Source organism: Sinocyclocheilus anshuiensis, unplaced genomic scaffold (genome assembly GCF_001515605.1).
Source record: "Sinocyclocheilus anshuiensis isolate Anshui unplaced genomic scaffold, SAMN03320099.WGS_v1.1 scaffold529, whole genome shotgun sequence".
In the NCBI taxonomy this organism is placed as follows: domain Eukaryota; kingdom Metazoa; phylum Chordata; class Actinopteri; order Cypriniformes; family Cyprinidae; genus Sinocyclocheilus; species Sinocyclocheilus anshuiensis.
Window position 1 is genome coordinate 30,025 of NW_015540872.1, and position 19,612 is coordinate 49,636.

The following is a 19,612-nucleotide window of genomic DNA, read 5'->3' on the forward strand; positions in this document are numbered from 1 at the left end:
AAAAAATGCAGATGAGCTGAAGGCCACTGTCAAAGAAACCTGGGCTTCCATACCACCTCAGCAGTGCCACAAACTGATCACCTCCATGCCACGCCGAATTGAGGCAGTAATTAAAGCAAAAGGAGCCCCTACCAAGTATTGAGTACATGTACAGTAAATGAAAATACTTTCCAGAAGGCCAACAATTCACTAAAAATGTTTTTTTTTATTGGTCTTATGAAGTATTCTAATTTGTTGAGATAGTGAATTGGTGGGTTTTTGTTAAATGTGAGCCAAAATCATCACAATTAAAAGAACCAAAGACTTAAACTACTTCAGTCTGTGTGCATTGAATTTATTTAATACACGAGTTTCACAATTTGATTTGAATTACTGAAATAAATGAACTTTTCCACGACATTCTAATTTATTGAGATGCACCTGTACTGTTAAGTGGCTGTCTTTTACAATGCAGTATAGATGGCTTATTTTTCTTTTGGTTACTGTCATAGCAAACATTAGTCTAATAGTAGCCAGTGTAGTGCATGTCTGTCAAACATTTTCTCAGCAAAAGCTTAAAAACTTAATTATAAAAAATCCAAAACATAAATTCTGATATTTGTTTGTAGTGTAAATAAATGAGATCTTTATAACAGAATAGCAGACTTCTTACATAAAATGTATAGAATTATCAGTTGTCACTCTCCCAAATGATAGGCAGCGAGATGATCTAAGCTTGTTTTAGTTTAGTTTTTTTTGTGGGGCAAAACACATACTGTAATGCAATACAATTATAACTTGATTTCTTTGTTGCTACAGAATTATACTAAATTTTAGAAATGTGCTAAAAGGCCTTTTACTTGATAAAGTATACATTTTTAATCATATGACAGAAAGCTTGTAGTAGATTGTGTCAATCAGGTTTTTCAGCAAAGTTTTGTTCAAGTTTATAATTCAGAGGCCTCAGAAATGTGTGCATCAAATATGATGTAGTAGGCTTTGTGGTTAAAGAAACAGTTTACTGAAAATAAAAAAAAAATCTGTCAGCATTCACCCTGTAAAGACAAATTATCATTGTATGCATCTGACTTTGATGGTATTGACAAAAACTGCTGAGACACGTTTCAAAATATCTTCTTCAAATAAAGGTTTGGAGCGACATGAAAGTGAGTAAATGATGACAAAAGATATTTTGTAACCATATTTGTTTGTTCTCGCTGAAGCTGCCGGTAAACATACTTTACCATTGCATCTTAATTCAGGCAATAGTTTGTTGGTTGTACGGTATTCCTGTTTTTATTTCACTGAGCTTCAGATTGATTTGCTGCCAAAGTGGGCGTTGCAGTTCATGACAGGGAATCGGAGAGAAATGTCAGAGGCAGTCTTTTAGTCTGACACCCCTCTTTCATTTTTAATAGGTAAATGTGACAGACCTCTAACAAAAGACAGCAAGACTTCAGCAAAGGCAGTCGGTAGGTGTGACATCCTTTACCAAAATAGAGTTAAGTGCAGTTTTAACTCAAGTGCAGTTTTTCCATGTGTTCAGTTAGAAAACATGGTAATCATTCGATCAGAAACATGTTGCCGAATGATATTATTTGTTAAGCAATTTGTACTTCACAACCAGAAGAAACCAACCAGATGGAAAGATCTTACACCAATGCTGGATCTCATGGGTCAACTGAGACAAACATGCACATGGTTTGAAGAGCAATGTCCTCACGTCGCACTCAAATAGCTTATAACAAGTGTTTACACACAATGTGAGGAGTGGATGAAGAAGGTCCTCCATACTGTCTCGCTCTGAGCTGTACCACCCAGTTGGAGGCTGTCTCGTGATGGATGAGTGCATCGTGAATTCAATGTTTTGCCAGAGCTGTGTGAAAGCACTTCATGTGTATGCTACGATTCCTTCAGGCAGCTGTGACAGGTTGATTTATTCTGTAAGAGCCAGAGGCGGTGTGTGTGATTGGTTGTGCTCTGTAGCTGGATGCAGAAATCATAGCTCAGTCCTGCCCCACTATCTCCTCGGTCATTGACTCTCATCTACTGCTCTAAGAGTGCAGTGTTTTTCCCCTCTACAGTTCAAGAGGTCCCATCTGCATTAAAAACACAGATATTTGGGTGCTTTTTGAGTTCAGTGAGCAACAAATCTAATATTGTGTAATCTGATATGCAGAGCTTTAACTGAACAGAAGCCAAATTACTTTTTTTATTTGACAAACTGTATTACTGGATCAAGAAGCGGTTTAGTTCTGTAGTGATCCTGATTTTATTTGTGCCATATATAAAGGTCAGTCTATTTTGAAAGATAATTTTTGCTTGTTTATGAAAAGAAACCATAAATATTCTACCAAACAAAGATTCTCAAAGTCTGAACAAAGATTTACTACAATAAAATTTGGCTGTGATTATGTATCTTAAATTACTACATTCATTTTAAACTGGATTCATCCAGAAAATTACTTGTATTTCATTAGATATGTTTACATGCTCTAATTATTGGCAATCTGATTGAATGTAATCACATTTCATTTCAAACTGAAAGTTCTATCCTTAACATTGCAATCAGATTCACATATTTGTTTACGTGTGCATTAGCAATAGCATTACTATTTCGTTGTTCAGCACATGTGCATTGCATCATTTGCCACATTCAGAAACAGAGAAAGACACCCCAAGTCACAAGAGCTACAGCGAGCATAACTGGCTTAATGCTTTGATGACACAGGCCTATCAAAAAAAAAAAAAAAGTTAGAAAAGCTTTTTCAGCAAATATTCAGTCTCTACCAGTGACCAGATCATACACTCTAAAAAATGCTGGGTTGTTTCAACCCAACTTTGGGTCAAATATGGACTAACCCAACCGTTGGGTTCAATTTTTACATTAAATTTTTAACCCAAAAGTTAGGTTAGTCCATATTTGACCCAAAGTTGGGTTGAAACAACCCAGCATTTTTTAGAGTGTAACACATAAAACATAAATAAACATATGCACACATGTTTGTAAGCTGTAAACATCACTGCACTGTGCATGTGTGCTTGCAAATTTGAATCAGATTTCGTTTTTCAATTTCATTTGGATCAAGCTCAACCAGATTGACTGAGCCAAAAATGAACTTGAACTTGAACAATGCGATTTTAAACGGATTATTTGGTTGCATGTAAACATACCTTTGAATGAATTGTGAAATGGTTCTGGTTGTGTGTTTCCCAAACGATGACATAACTTTCTGCTTAACTACCATAGTTGGAGAGACTAACTCCCTCACGATTGTTTCCCGAAAATGCAGGAACTTTGTAGCATATCCATAATTTGAATCACAGTTCGAGAGCTGTATTTCCAACCACACAAATTTGCAATGCTCTTTGCGAATGTTCGTTGGGACTACAGTATGTATTCAGAAAACACCAAATTGCTGAACTATGCTGGTAACATCGGAACTTGCAACCATAGTTGGCTAACTATACTTTTGGGAAATGCACCCTTGAACGATTCACAGTTCTTCTGATGACAAAAATTACAAATCAGACTCTGATTTGTAATTTTTGTCATCAGAAGTGTACAACAGTGCAGGCACAAGCTAAGTGTTGAGAGAGAATGAGTCAACTAGGTGCTTGTGTACGAGTTAAGGCTGTTTCGTGAATCTTTTTAACCACTTCATAAAAATAATTTGTTCGCAAATCAGACACAGTGGTTTGTGGTATGTTCTGTGTAGCTTGTTGGAAACACTGGTGTGCAAAGATGTGTTTAAATAGCATAGCATGGAATGATACCAAAACGACTGGTGCCAATGTTGACTAGATTTTAAATTGTTGTAAATTAGTGTTGTCCAGAATTTGACTATTTCATGCAGTCTGGAGCCCTTCAGATGATGTTTAAGCAAAGCAGCACTGTTGACAAAAGTAAATTAATTAAATAGAGTACAAAGATACAAACAAAAATTGTACACGGTCCATTAATTTATGTAATGCAATTCCTTTTGTCCATTGTTGGAGTGTCTGGATTGTTGCGATGATGTTTAAAGACTTCAATTTAAAAAAAAGACAGCTGTGGCTCTGTGATAATGGCCTCGAGACTTGTGGGCTGAGCCTTCAAACCTTCTGAGGCTGATGGTCTTAATCTAAGAAGACTGATACGGCCAACCACCCACCTTTCCACACACATACAAATAAAATTGCTCACCCACTTGCAAGTTAACCGAGTTTAGCAGGGCTCCCGAGGTCCCTTCCATTCCGCCACTTATAACACCTGACTGACTCGCAGTGTTGCACAGGAAATTACTTTGGAAAAACCAGGCTGGGGGGGGGATTATTGAATTATGCCAGAACCGTTCCGTGAGAAGAGAGGTGGAATTATTTGCCGCCACGGCATCTACCGTCAACTCCCGTGAAATCAGCCAGCTGTTCGGAGCTATTTTTACAGGGACCACAGCTGCAGAAGGCTAGCCGAGACACTGGTCGGTCATAGCAAACCAGCAAATATGAGAGTCCGTCTGTTATTATACGCACTACTGCTTCACTTGATCCCAAGGGCCGGTTTTTGAGGCAGTAGCAAAGTCAAAGCTACCTGTGGGAGGTGAGCTCAGGACCCAATGCACTAATGAAGAACTGTACCATCATTAACCTAAATTCCCCTAATGGCCTGTAATTATAGAGAGTGCATTGTCAGCAAGGGACACTTAAGCTTTTCACAGAGGGAGCACTTACCATCAACCTTATTACTCTAAAAAGACATGCGGGAAAAAGCATCAAATAGATATTCTTAATAATCACAAAGCTGAAAAGCAGGAGTACTGAGTATAAATGCAGGACAGGCTAAAAATGATCATTAATTTCGGGCAACCAGAATCTAATTCGTCCACTCATTATGTTGTATTAGCACCCTCTAATAGTGTTTTTGTACACCGTGCACCCTGTATTGTCTCGTAGCAGAGGAAAGGGAAATTTGCATCATTAAAGAAGCACAGGTGATGGAACATCGTTTGAAAACACCTGGAGCATATAAGCAGAAAAGAGCTAGAGTGCTTAGATGAATTTCAGAGAAAGACTGGGGCACACAGCTTGCGGTCTGGAGTGCTGAAAGGACATGTTTATTTAGCCGGCTGAGTATCGCTCCTGGTGTGAAGATGAACAAATGTGCTCCATCAGTCCTGATGGTGTTTTTTAGCCAAGCTGCCCGCTTTCAGTACTCCTCCTCCATATTTCCCTTCGCAAACAACTCATCGTGTACGTCGAGTCAGCACGTAACATGCATGAGCAGTCGGTGTGAAATGTTTTTATAGAGAAAATGCTGTGAACTCTGTTTTACGTCCATTTTTGTGTTACATTTCCAGGCATATGATTACAGGAGCTGCCAGTCATTCTTTGAAATACATAATGCGGCATTATTCATCTGGAGCGCCTGAACACAATATGTCTGTCAATGTGTGTTTTGTCAATGCCAGTGTATTATTTAAGTGACAGATTCACAAAATGATCTCACTGAATGAGCTTAAAAATACAAAAGCTCACCAGTCACTGACAACGCTGACTCATTTTTATCTTTAAACTTATCTTTAAACGAAGCATGTGACGTTCGCATCTCCTGTGGAGTAACGCCTCTCTTTGTTTCTTACGATGCTTCCTCAGGGGCAAGGAGAAGCTTCAGCAAGAGGCACAAGTATGGAGGGGGACTGTCTTAGTTGCATCAAGTACCTCATGTTCATCTTCAACTTCTTTATTTTTGTAAGTGCTTTCTTTCTCTTGAATGGCACGGGAGAATTATACACTCTTAAAAATGAAGCTTCCAAATGAGGGATTTGCAGTGATGCCATTCCCCAAAGAACCTTTCATTCAACCGTTCTTAAAAGAACCATTTGTTTTTAGTGTGAAGAACATTTGAATAATTTAAAGAACCTCTTCCATTCCCCTTTCCATTCCTAAAAAAGGTGAATGTTCTTGAAAGGTTCCTCATGGAACCATTGATGCAGATAAAGAACATTTATTTTTAAGAGTGTAGGCCATTGTTTTACATACCGTAGGCTGATACGATCTAGACTTGACTGTGACATCATGCTAGTTGTGTTTGTTTTCGACTGACTAGGAGTGATGATTTGCTTTGGTTGGAGGTGTGGGAAGTATCTGTTTTCTTTAATATATTAAAAACCTGATGATATGCAGGTGCAGACTCTTGTTTTCCTAACAAAACGTGTAGTTCAAAAGAGTCTCAATGATCCAAGTCATCACTTTGAACAAATGTCAACTTTACAGTATGAACAAACGCACTGATCTTGTGCCAACGTGCCTTCGTTTTGCTCATGAACCACACTGCACTTCCTTTGTACCTCAAAGGTGTTTTTTTAGCAGCCTCATGAATTTCCCTCTACCACACTAATGCTGTGGGAAAATGTGCTGTTCCATTGAAAAACTGAGCATCAGTCACTTTGATAAGCTCAATATGGCTATTTAATCAAATTATATTTTGTGTTTATATTGTTATACTAAGCCATTTTCTACTCCTTTAGCTTGGAGGTGCATTCCTTCTAGGGGTGGGAATCTGGGTGCTGGTGGATCCGACAGGTTTCCGGGAGATTGTGGCAGCCAACCCTCTCCTGTTTACTGGAGTCTATGCAATTTTGATCATGGGCGGGATGCTGTTCCTACTGGGATTTCTGGGTTGCTGCGGAGCCATACGAGAAAATAAATGTCTTCTACTGTTTGTATGGGATTTTCTTTTATTACTAGATATATAATTCATATTATATGTCTATATTGGATATTTATTGTAAATGCTCATTTCCACCATTTGTACATTTTAGATTATTTTTGCTGTTATCTAATGCTGGCTTAAAATCAGTCTTTAAAAACTCTAATAATTTAATGACACTACTCTTTAGCAAATATCAAATTAAATGTCAATTTTTTTGGTACTTATAATTAATACATTAATTATACGTTATAATACATTATAATGTTGTGATGCCTAAATTCACTTGTAGCATTTAAAATATTACTTTTTTTAATTTTGTGTTTTATGTGTATTTATTTAGACAAAAATATATATTTTAATATCAGCCATAACATTAAAAAAATAATTGGCTTATCAGCATCAGAATTATATTAATATTGTGCATCCCTATTTAGCATCAAAAAGCAATGTGTGTAACACCTAATATTGCTTATTTCTTGCATATTTAGGCATCTGAAGTACTTCACATCTGAAGTACTTCACATTTGATATAAATTATCAATTTATTTAAACAGAATAATATACATTTTAAAATAGGCTATAACATGAAAATAATAATTGGCTTATCAATATCAGCCAGAATGATATTAATATTGTGAATTCCTGTTCACATCTGATTTAGATGCTAATATCCTGTTTTTCTCCCACAGTTCTTCATGCTCATACTCATCATATTCCTGGCAGAGTTGGCGGTGGCCATTCTGGCATTCATTTTCCGGGAGCATGTGAGTATTATTATAGCTGGATATGATCAAGCCACCAGTAATATACCTCTGCTCTCACTACTACTGTCTATCTGTGGATCAACAGCTCACCAGAGATTACTTCACCAAGGAGCTGAAAACACATTACCAAGGCACCAATAGCACTGATGTCTTCACCTCCACATGGAACGCCATTATGACTACAGTACGATAACATACTGTACAAAATATAAAACAATGATGGCATTAAAGTCGTTTAACTGGGTATTGGTGTCTTCATAGTTTGATTGCTGTGGGGTGAACAGTGCTGAAGACTTTGATGATCAGAGCCTCTTCAGACGACTGAACCCCAGCAGACTAGTGCCAGAGGTCTGTTGCCAGAGGAACCATCTGATGATGAGTAAGGAGGAGTGTCTCAAGGGAATTATGCCAATCCGTAACAAGGTCAGCAATGAGTTTAGTACAAATTAGGAAATTAATGGGAATGAATATGCAACAAAAAATGCATCAAGAAATTGAGTAGAAAAAAGAATGAAAACCAAAATCAAAGGAAGTAAATATGTCCTTTTTGGAGAAAGGACATACATAATAACTCTGAAAATGAATGATTTGAGTTTCTGAGTCATGTATACACTTCTGTTAGTATATATACATTGATTCTAACCAATTTGGAATTACATTACTATCAGTAGCTTGCAATAAATTAGAAATTCAACATCCACTGAAACAACATTTTGTTCTCTCATATTAAAACGTGTACTTCTTTGAAACAGGGCTGTTATTCAGCAGTGGTGGACTATTTTGAGACATACATCTATATGGCTGGAGCCCTTGCTATTGTGGTGCTGACTATTGAAGTAAGGTTATGATTTTGCTTTTTAATAATAAAGTGTGATGTGATGGTTTTACACTTAGAATGTGATGACAAATTGTTTTGCAAGAACTATGGGTTGTGATCGCCACCTAGTGGAGAGAGTAGAAGTGGCTTTGCCATGAAACGGGCTTCTCACAATTCTACTCAAATGAATGTAGAATATAGAAGTATTTTAAAACAGTATTTGCATTGAGCTCTTTGCTAAACTATATTTGTTTTTCTTTCTCTCCCGTCAGCTTTTTGCCATGGTGTTTGCTATGTGTTTGTTTAGGGGAATCCAGTGATCTTAACATGCTGTAAATTAAGGACATTTTGAGGAGGAGGAACATGGCATGGCATGGAAGACATTTTTAAATAAGAAAAAGAAGAAAACACTTATATATTTGCCATCTCTATGTTGTTGTGTTGGAATATCTGAGAATTGCCAAAAAATGTATCGTACTTCACAGCTGGGACTTTGAGGTACTTGTGAAATCATTCGTAAATTAAGGGTGGCATCTATGGCAGTCCTTTAAGGTTAATGGAGGACACCTTGCACTGATATTTGGTTGAATATTTATAGATGACAAAAAGACTGATTTGTACCAAGATGTTTTACCTCTTATCTACAGTAGATTGTTCACCACTGCTCCAGAGCCATGCTTAAAAAAACTACACTGTGTGAATGGGAGTGTGTGTCTGTGAAACAGAGAAGATTGGTTTGTGTGTGTGCTTGTTTCTGTATAAAATCCAAGAGGCCAGCAGCTTCTATAAAGTAATGTTTTGTGAGTTGCAACCATGAATATTTTATGTGATTTTAGCAAAACTGTGCTGTATTTGTGTTGTATCTATTGTACACATGACATTGAATGATATAAAAAAAATAAACATCTGCAGTGCTTATTTGCATTGTGTTTCCCATCACCATTTGAATATGACTATTCCAATAGCAATTTTTTTTTTTGCAAAAACGTAAATTTTGTAGCACATACTAAATACTACATAAACCAATTATGGCTTTAAAGAATGTGTAAGTACACTGGACTATTGAAATTATGGGAAATGTATGGTTTAAGTGTAACCCATAACTCCAGAGTGGTGCATAAATATTTCATACTAAAAATGATTATCTAGGAAGCCCAGTTTTAAAACCTACCTAATATGAAAGTGGTTTACAGTTCACAGAAAAAGAAATGAATGGAAAAAAGTGCTACAAGTTGCTTACCCTGCCTCAGGCTGTACAAGATAAATATCCTGGGCAGTGTATTGGTTCTCAAGACTCATGGGACTTAAAGAGACACACAGGTAAGAAGCCTAAAATGCCCTAATCCCTGTTTCATCATTAACTGTTGTTAACTAAAATAATGCAGAAGTTCTTGGGTAAATCAAATAAGGCGTATGGAAGATCAATAGTTCTTGCTCCTCGGGACTTGAATTTGACAGACACATTGAGTCAACATTGAATTTAGCATGTTGGACAAGCTTGTCATTAGGTTTGCAGCCAGAATGAATTTGCTTTTTTCAAGTGCTAATCATCCATTAACCACTTGTCAGCAATATCATGTTTACTGATTTTCATTTCCTTGACTACCTGCAATTATTTTCCGAATGCTAACTGCCTGTTTCATTTTGTTTGCCTGCTTTATGAGCATTGTTTGTACTGTTTGTAAAATGTTTAAATTGTAAATAATATATATGTGTTTGTTTATGAAATATGTTAACCTACTTGTTAGTTAGACTTTATTGCTCACACTGGACACAACCAACACTGGATGACATTCCTGAGATCTTAAGATCTTTCTGCCTTCTTTCACCATAGCCAATTTAGGTCATGCAACACTCTACTAAGGAGGAAAGTAGTTGAATCAGATCTATCAGAAATGGTGGACCAGCATAATCACTCTCCAAAATATTAAGTAAATATGACAGTCCACAAACTTGTTGATGTTCCTGTCATTGTTGAAATCAAATGGCAAGGGTCAACTCTGCTTTATGTCAGAGATTTCAGCAAGGTTATGATTATGATTGTACCATTATGATTACAAACAGTTTATAAGTGTTCTTGCTACACATAACTGCTGTGACTTATATTTGAACACAGTAGGTTTATAACAAATGCTTTATTATCAACATGAAGGATCAGCCTGTACTGTAGTACTAAAAAAGGCACATTTCTACTTACTATTGTAGTTCCAGACACAAATTATCTTAATAATCATAATAAATATTCAGACAAGTGCACCTATTCAGCCCACTTTTAACTGAAAAGTATATCTATCTATCTATCTATCTATCTATCTATCTAGTCATTTGAGAGTCAGACAGTTCTCTATTGAATTTTAATTACATTTCACTGTATTTGTGACTCTTTACTCATTTTAAAATTTCAGAAATGAACATAGAAAACCAATATTTCTCTTTCATTGTATTCATGTTTTCCTAACTAAACTACGCCAACATAAACTAAAATGTCTGAAAACAGATTTGAGTGGATCTTAAAGGTACATTTATCCTTTATTCTGACAATCCATTATCAAATATCACACTTACATCCAATTTCCTGTCAAGTAACTGAATTTCTTTCTCCACTTTGCGCATTTTTAAAGCTCTGTATGCCATTTCTTGCTTTCTGTTTGAGATCTCTATTTTGAGATACTTCTTGTATAGTGTCTTAACATCTTCCACAGGTTCCTTTAAAAAGAAAGCATTAAAAAAATGAATTTATTAAATATGAATTCAACTTAAAAATAAGAATCTGTACATATTTTTTCTAAGCATTTACTGTGTATTAAATATTATATTGTTTATTTAATACTATAATCATTGATATCCCATTAAAAATTAAAGTAAACTTACAGAGTCCAGCTCTTCGTCTGATAACACAGGTGGCTGAAGTAGGGCCAGTCCATGTTCAGTCACTGAAATGATGTGATATGAATTATGTATATTTACTGCAGTATCGATTTGTAGAGACAAATATAGCATGTGGTGCACATACCTTTGACATAACTGCTGCAGCCAGCTGTATCTCCTGGATCAGAGGAGCAGCCACCAACTATGCTCGCTATGATAGGACCCTCCTCATTGTTCTCAGGGGGCAGCTCCTCTTCATCTATGTACTCCTCTTTTGTTGGGACTAGTCCCATCTTCTTCATTGCAGCCCTTCTCTTGTTAGCTAAATTATGTTAAACCTTCAAGTTATTCAATTCAAAACACTGAGTTTTCAAAATTCTAATGAAAAATTCTGGGCTCCAGCGGTTTTCAAACTGGGCCCAGGGGGCCACAAGGGGGTGCTAAGGGTCTGAGGAAACTGTCACAAAAAAAAAAGTGTAAAACGTACAAGAAAAAGGTTTGATTATACTTTGACTCTGCTTTATAACAACAACAACAATAATAATAATAAACAAAAAAAGTGTTGCACTGTACACGCTTTCAAGAATAGTTTGTATTTTAGGTGTAAAATTACTATAAATTAATTACTATAAATAAAATAAAACATCTGTTGTGTGTTATCGTCATAGTTATACATTTAAAATTCTGAAATATATACAGCTGACATTACTCTAAAAGTGAGTAAAAAAAGGATTAATGTCATTATATTGGGCAGTCCCTAACAAAAAAAAAGGGCATCAAACCCACTAAAAAAAACAAAAAAACACCATGACCTACCACTTTGAACGATATTTTTGTATTTCGTCTTCACTTGTTGCCACGTTCTTCTAGGTCCCATAGGGTTGGATCTGTAATTGTAAGCGTGACCTACAGAATAAGACTGTAGCCAAAACAATACACATACACTATTTGGTCAGCACAGGTGTCATATATATTTCGTATTTAGTGCTCTCCCAGAGTAATTAAATGATAGATATACTTACGCATTTAATTTGGCAGCTATTTTTCGCCACGCATCCTGACGGACTTTTGCAGCCGCTATAGTATTCCCTTTGGTCTTTATTAAATGTTTAACTTCCTCATATCCTTCCATTAAAAGTTGCAATTCAGCAGCGCTGAAATATGCAGCCCGCTGTTTAGCCATGCTGTGATTAGGCTAGTCTACACAGACTTATAAATTCTCACATGAACGGTCAGCTGTCTTTATTAGCTAGATATGTAAATCCGAGATATGTGTTAGAAGAGCCGGGAAAACTCCATTTCAGATCGAGCTAGGTCAATCCGGGATATGTGAACTAATCCGGGTTTTGTTAAACCATTGTCGAAGAACAGGACCCAGAAGACTGTTTCTTGCCTAAAAACACCAGGCATAAAGAAAAGATTGCTCTAATACCCTAACTAATGCTCAATAACACCGTTTACAGTTATTTACGCCATAAGAAAAAATGGTGGCTGAAACGGCGAACTGATAGCTGTTGTTTGTGGCTGTGTATAAAATAACTAGTGAGGTAGCTAGCTAGACACATACGGAACGTGGCATTAACACCTAAAAATGCTGTCTAGGTAGGCGGCTTACTAGGTTTCAAGCCACAGCCTATGCCTCACATTACTTCTCCCTCTACAGCAGATGGCGCACGCGACCCGAATTACAAGAAAAACTGATGGAACTACGCATGAAGGAGAGACTAAGTTCTTTCCTGTCAGCTGTCCCTTTAGCATTAGCATAAAGAATGTATTGTGGGATAATAAACAAAATTCAGTCAAAAATTTCAATATCAGCCTTTGCAGCATACTGGACCAACAAATGAGATTATGGTTGAGGCGTGCTGAGATTTGAGGCAGTGAACTGGATACCGTAAAGGTTAGTTCATGATTTTGTAGTTGTTAGCGTTCCTGCTATTGTTAGCGAGTGTGCTTTTGGATTTATTTACAACCCAAGACAGTTCATATTTTGAGTAAAATGCTTAAACATTGCCTTCTGTTATTAATAAATATTATTCGCAAAGAAATGCGAGAGACTGGTCTACACAAAGTAACTGGAGTTTGAGGGATTAATCGTATGATAGATTAGATGTATCAACTGTGTAATAAATTATGTTAGAATTAGAACAATCAATCATATAATAAATTAATGGGAATTAGATGAAACAATCATGTCTAATTCCAGTAAATGTATTATATGATATACATCAAATTCCAAATAATTATCATATCATATAGCATAATTCGAACCTGATCAATCATATAAGAAATTAGAATGAAAACAATCCGTCATATACACTGATCCATACTTAATTTATTAAATGAATGATTGTTTTAATTCTAATTTATTATATGACTAATGCATTTAATGACATTCTTTGGAAAACTGATTCAATTTATTAAAACAAATGGTGTTTGATTTATTTAATTCCAATTAATGTATACATTGAGCCATACTTAATTTATTATAGATTAATTGGAATTAGATAAATCAAACACAAACTGTTTTAAGTAATTGAATCAGTTTTCCAACTAAAAATCGTATGATAACTTAAATTTCAGTAGCTGCATTAGTCATATATTTAATTATAATTAGAATAATCCGTCATATAATAAATTAATTGTAGTTAAGGAATCAAAAGTATAGTAAATGAAGTCGTGCTAAAGATCATGTACAGCTATTATATGTCTTTTTATTAATATATGTCCATCAAAACATTTGATGATATTCTCTGACGTGTAGATGTTCATCAGTGTCTTCATTTGTGTCTTCTGCAGTGGTTTTGGCTCTGGAAAGGCTCATCATGTGTGCATCAGTGAAGTATGGTTCCCGGGGCCCTGCGCTCATACCCCGCATGAAGACTAAACACCGGATCTACTACATCACCCTCTTCTCTGTGGTCTTACTGGGTTTGATCGCAACGGGGATATTCCAGTTCTGGCCTCACTCCATTGAATCCTCCGCAGAATGGAGTCTGGACCGTCGTAGTGTGCATGATGCTCCTTTGGTCAGGATACCTATGAGCAGCCCTATTTCTGAGAGAGGTGACCTGAGCTGTCGAATGCACACTTGCTTTGATGTGTATCGCTGTGGATATAATCCCAAGAATAAAATCAAGGTGATGCAAAGAGAGATAGTATTGTGTTATTGATTTAGGTTTATTAGGTTGGATGTCATTACAGGGCGATTTTGATCTATTAATGGTGTGTGTGTGTGTTTGTACACAGGTGTACATCTATCCTCTTCAGCGATTTGTGGATGAAGTAGGAGTGCCTATCAGCAGCACTGGCCTGTCTCGAGAATACAATGACCTGCTGAGCGCCATCTCGGACAGTGATTTTTACTCTGATGATGTGAGCAGAGCATGTCTGTTCATACCCTCCATTGATGTGTTGAATCAGAACTCTCTGCGGATTCGTGAAACCGCTCAGGCACTGGCCATGCTGCCCAGGTAGATATATATCTTTCAGTATTTGCTAATTATCTTTGCCTACCTCGGCTTTACTGGTTCCTTTATTGTTTTTTTGTTACACTGGCAGCTCTCCACTTTCTCTTTTAAGTGCCTTCTGGCACTCTTCTAAGCTGTTATATAACTCATATTTTAGCTTTAGAAACATATGCTCTGTATTTCTGAAGTCATAACTCACTGTTGCAAGCTACATAAATGTATTGATACAATTTTAGGTGGGACAAAGGCACGAACCACCTGCTGTTCAATATGCTTCCTGGAGGACCCCCTGATTACAATACAGCTCTGGATGTGCCCAGAGACAGGTGAGAGTAGAAATTAACAGGCACATTGCTAAATTGCTAAATATGTCAGGAAGTCTGAATGTTCAAATCATTTTGAAATTATGTACACTTCCATTCAAAAGTTTGGTGTTAGTAAGATTTTAAAATTAGATGTATTAAACTAATCAGAAGTGAAACTGAAGAGGTTTACCTGTTTAAAATAAATTCTTTGAATTCATCAAAGCAGCATAAAAACATATCATGGTTTCAACAAAAATATTAAGCAGTACAAGTGTTTTTAACGTTGATAATAGTAAGAAATGCTTATAGAACACTAAGTCAGGATATTGTAATGATTTCTTAAAGGTGGGGTAAGTGATTTCTGGTAGCCAATGTTGATATTTCAAATCACCAAAACAAACATGCCCCTACCCCAAAAGGGTCTCGCCCCTATTTTGACAGCTCCGCCCCACACATATGTACGCAAACCAGGCAAAGTGACATGACAAATTTGTAAACAGAAAACTGCTGCTGCGTTCTATTTATGACATATTGACACAAATTTCAAATGATTTTCAGCGGTCGCTTTATCGCATCCAGAGTAGACAGACTTTAGCTGTTGCGGCGTGGCGTAGACACGGTGTTACTTGCCTATCAAGAAGAAACAAAGCAGCCTCGGCATCCGATCACAGGCCTTCCGCTCCTTGAGTTCTCTCCAGCGCTGGAAAGCTGATCCGATATTTACATGGGTCCTACTTCTTGCCTTATCGTAAGCCTTCTTTTATTCCGCAGACGTTATCCTCTTTTGTTTTTTATCCGCCATCTCTATCTTTCTTTCGTCGCTCGGCTCGGCTAATGTCCATCCTCCTGTGCACTGAGCGCTCTCTCCTCCACATCATGAGTAGACACGCCCCTTAGTGCTGATTGGCTACAAGTTTGTTTTGGTACTCAGCCCTACTCAGCTTTCTAAAGCGTTTTTTAAAAAATACATACCCCACCTTTAAGGATCATGTGAAACTGAAAATAATGAAATAATGGCTGCTGAAAATTCAGCTTTGCCATCACAGCAATAAATAGCATTTTAAAGTATATATTAAAATTTTAAAGTCACTTGGAATGTTAATATTTCACAGTATTACAGGTTTACTGTATGTTTGATTTCATAAGGACCTTCTTTCAAAAACAATAAGACCCTGAACTAATCCCTGAACTTTTGAGCGGTAATGTATTGATATAATGATTTTCTGAGAATGATTTTCTCAGATAATCTCTTTACCCTTGATATCTCACCTTTTATTTGCGTATTGTGTGGACAATATTCAGATCCTCATATTTTTTGGATAACTATCTTATTCTGGAATTCTGGCTTCAGAGTAAACTAGGAAAGATTTGATCCTTCACATTGTATGTATTTCAGTATGTATTATTTCATTAATTTTGTGTGAGTTTAGTCCTTTCACAGACATCTTAGTGACCTATAGCTGTCAGTTTGCTCTGTATTTGCTGTTTCAGAAGTGAGTGGTGTTGAATTATTTTTATTTTTTTATTAAAATTTAGCCTTGAAAACACTAAACATGAACACTCCCAACAACACCCACATTTTATTGCATAATTGGCATCCATTCTTGTTCAGATTAATCTTAGTTAAGTTGCAGTCTTTGACATAAATGAAAGACATACTGTGGTTTTATACAGTTCCCTCAAAGTTTAAAGAACAAAGTGCCCTTGAAAACCATTTCCCTACGGTAAAAATTGTCACTGCATACAATGGTTAATTTCTAATGGAGATTGGATGTAATGTTCGCCAGTTGAGGGCAGTGTGTCTCTATGTTTGACCTTGTGCAGCAGCAATGTCACCTGAGAATCAATAAATGCGCTCATATCATTTCTTATATTTTTTGGTCTCAGGATAGTTGTATTTACGTAAGTTTGCAACATGGCACTATTTTACCTCTGTAGATAAGTGCGATTGAATTGACACTTCATGGTTGTCCACAATGACATTGAACCACAGTGCTGACAGACTGATGCCAGACTCTTCAAGAAGTCCAAGCTGGATTTAAGAATCTTCTTGGTGTTTCAACACCCTTTTATTGAGATAAACTGGAATGCTTGCAAAATGTATAATTAAAATAGACCAACAAATCTATTCATACATATCAGTGTCCCAGAACTGTCCTATTCAGATGTCTTGTTTTTTCTTTTCAATTAAATGTATTAAATGTGCATTTGTATCATCATCATCCTAGTGTGTTCCTTAGACCCGGAGATCAAAGATGCACTGAGAGCGATCATGAAAGAGAATAGCACACTACCGCCTAGAGCAGGCAGACAAACATAATCTCCTGGTATTTACTGCAACATGGGCCATGTTTCTCAGCCTATTACTTGGCCGATCTTTTGCTTTGGATGGAAAAGGTGAGTTTTATGTACTAGAAAGCCCTGAAATGATGAACACTTATCTGGAGCTGTAGGGAATTTCCTGGGCTCATCCAGCTGTGCTCCATTTGGCGTACAGCCTCATCAGAACCAGCTGCCCATATGTGCATATGTGTGGGGTGAGATAAAAAAAGACAGTGTATGTTGCGTGGCCATATTTGCAGCTCTCCCTATACTCACTCCATTCCCTCAAACCGAGCACCGTTTGAAGTTTTATTGACTCGTTGTAGAACGAGGTCGCGAAGGCAACTCTGTTAAATGCTTCGGAGTGGCATGTTCGCACATTTGTCATGTAAAACCAGATTAAGGATGTGTTTTATCTTCAGTGCCTTTTGCTGACACTCGCGGCGACAGAGTTGTCATCTTCGTTGCGTTTGTTTCACAGAGCCCTGCTGGCTGGGGGAGGCTTCTCCACATGGACGTACAGGCAGGGTTATGATGTCAGCATCCCCGTGTATAGCCCTTTATCTGCTGAGGTGGACCTTCCTGAAAGGCAACCAGGGTGAGATCCTGCTTTTTTGACATTGATTAACCAGTTTCTATTTAATGACGGAAAATGACATCACATAATAGTTGTTTATTTCAGGCCCCGACGCTACTTCATTCTGTCATCTCAGACGGCCATCCATCGGGAATACCGTGTGGAACTGGAGAGGTTGAAGGAGGAGAATGGGGAGGCCCTGCTCCTCCTAGACAAATGCAGTAATCTCTCTCAGGGTTTGGCATCGGTCAGAAATCGCTGCTATAAAGGACAGGTCTACGACTACCCACAAATTTTACAGGTTGGTTTCTCTGCACGTCCATTCATATTAAACAACATTGACACATAGTAAATATGCTAGAACATATTTTAAATGTTGCAAATATTAGAATCACTTAGCGACTAAATTCATAAAAAAAATATATTAAAGGGATAGTTCACCCAAAAATGAAAATTTGATGTTTATCTGCTTACCCCCAGGGCATCCAAAATGTAGGTGACTTTGTTTCTTCAGTATAACACAAACGAAGATTTTTAACTCAAACCGTTGCAGTCTGTCAGTCATATAATGGAAGTGAATAAGAATCATGGGTTTGAGAGTCAAAAAAACATACACAAACAAAACCAAATTAAACCCTGCGGCTCGTGACGATACATTGATGTGTAAAGACACGAAACGATCGGTCTGTGCAAGAAACTGAACAGTATTTATATCGTTTTTTACCTCTGATTCACCGCAATGTCCAAACTGTCCTGAGCGCGTTCGCGTCGTCTTCTTCAGCCGGCAGCGGCGTGTGACGCGTCTTCTTCTTCTTCTTGCTTTACGGCAGATCGCAGACTTATAAGTAGGGCTGTGCAATTAATCGCATGCGATTTGTCATGCGCATCTCGTCAGTAAATCCGGTTCCGTGATTGGTAGTAAATCGCCATCACCTGCTTTCAGATGGAGCGGCATTTAATACACAGAGCCGTAGTTCACTGACAAGCTAGGCGATATCGCGTTCATAATCGAATGCGATTCATCTGCGATTATGAACGCGATATTGCCTAATTGTCAGTGAACTACGGCTCTGTGTAGTGAATGCCGCTCAATCTGAAAGCAGGTGATGGAGATTTACTACTAATCACGGAACCGGCTTTGCTGACGAGATGCGCATGACAATCACATGCGATTAATTGAACAGCCCTAACCCCTAGTCTAACAATAAGAATAATAGACGAATATAACTTCGACAACCAAACTTTTACAGTTCATGTGGAGAAAACAGAACATAATCTTAATTACAGAATCATATTCAACACTTAGGGGTGTTAAAAAAGCTCTTGTGAGGTGGTTTGTGGTGGCTGCAGCCAGTACAGACTCAGATTAGGGCAAATCTCAACACGTAGAGCAGAAACGTGAGAGGGCCGTAGGCACGGAAACTTGGGTTGTTTTGTTAATTTCAGCGCTATGGTAAACAGAGACAAAATGGCCTCTTATTTACACTATTGTGTCTCTATTCTTCTGTTAAACTGCCCACAAGATAAGACCCAAACCCAGCTTACAAAAACTGAACAGTATTTATATCGTTTTTTACCTCTGATTCACCGCAATGTCCAAACTGTCCTGAGCGCGTTCGCGTCGTCTTCTTCAGCCGGCAGCGGCGTGTGACGCGTCTTCTTCTTCTTCTTGCTTTACGGCAGATCGCAGACTTATAAGTAGGGCTGTGCAATTAATCGCATGCGATTTGTCATGCGCATCTCGTCAGTAAATCCGGTTCCGTGATTGGTAGTAAATCGCCATCACCTGCTTTCAGATGGAGCGGCATTTAATACACAG

At 37.4% G+C, this 19,612-nt stretch overlaps 3 protein-coding genes across 7 annotated transcripts in view; 2 read left to right on the forward strand and 1 right to left on the reverse strand.

Annotated features, from left to right (window-relative positions):
• Nucleotides 1–9,183, forward strand: part of LOC107688157 (tetraspanin-18-like) — a 32,566-nt gene extending 23,383 nt beyond the window's left edge. For all 4 annotated transcript variants that reach the window (XM_016485738.1, XM_016485740.1, XM_016485739.1 and 1 more), the window contains 7 exons: nucleotides 5,611–5,706; nucleotides 6,486–6,680; nucleotides 7,360–7,434; nucleotides 7,520–7,618; nucleotides 7,696–7,857; nucleotides 8,187–8,270; nucleotides 8,524–9,183. In XM_016485738.1, the coding sequence (XP_016341224.1) occupies nucleotides 5,611–5,706; nucleotides 6,486–6,680; nucleotides 7,360–7,434; nucleotides 7,520–7,618; nucleotides 7,696–7,857; nucleotides 8,187–8,270; nucleotides 8,524–8,571 (759 nt within the window). In that variant the 3' untranslated portion in view covers nucleotides 8,572–9,183. The remainder of the gene's footprint in view (nucleotides 1–5,610; nucleotides 5,707–6,485; nucleotides 6,681–7,359; nucleotides 7,435–7,519; nucleotides 7,619–7,695; nucleotides 7,858–8,186; nucleotides 8,271–8,523) is intronic.
• Nucleotides 9,184–10,722: 1,539 nt separating this feature from the next.
• On the reverse strand, nucleotides 10,723–12,605 carry LOC107688174 (uncharacterized). 2 transcript variants are annotated; one of them, XM_016485769.1, is made up of 5 exons: nucleotides 12,142–12,605; nucleotides 11,936–12,006; nucleotides 11,277–11,441; nucleotides 11,123–11,184; nucleotides 10,723–10,957 (listed from the first exon to the last, which is right to left on the reverse strand). In XM_016485769.1, the coding sequence occupies exons 1-5, from the start codon at nucleotides 12,300–12,302 to the stop codon at nucleotides 10,781–10,783; spliced, it is 636 nt and encodes a 211-aa protein (XP_016341255.1). In that variant the 5' UTR covers nucleotides 12,303–12,605; the 3' UTR covers nucleotides 10,723–10,780. The 2 variants fall into 2 exon arrangements, with proteins under 2 accessions (XP_016341255.1, XP_016341254.1); XM_016485768.1 differs by having other exon boundaries at nucleotides 11,265–11,441.
• A 209-nt stretch (nucleotides 12,606–12,814) lies between these two features.
• ext2 (exostosin glycosyltransferase 2) overlaps nucleotides 12,815–19,612 on the forward strand; it is a 27,781-nt gene continuing 20,983 nt past the window's right edge. The window contains exons 1-6 of the mRNA XM_016485741.1: nucleotides 12,815–13,019; nucleotides 13,919–14,259; nucleotides 14,369–14,592; nucleotides 14,826–14,915; nucleotides 17,698–17,814; nucleotides 17,899–18,094. Of these exons, the coding sequence (XP_016341227.1) occupies nucleotides 13,945–14,259; nucleotides 14,369–14,592; nucleotides 14,826–14,915; nucleotides 17,698–17,814; nucleotides 17,899–18,094 (942 nt within the window). The 5' untranslated portion in view covers nucleotides 12,815–13,019; nucleotides 13,919–13,944. The remainder of the gene's footprint in view (nucleotides 13,020–13,918; nucleotides 14,260–14,368; nucleotides 14,593–14,825; nucleotides 14,916–17,697; nucleotides 17,815–17,898; nucleotides 18,095–19,612) is intronic.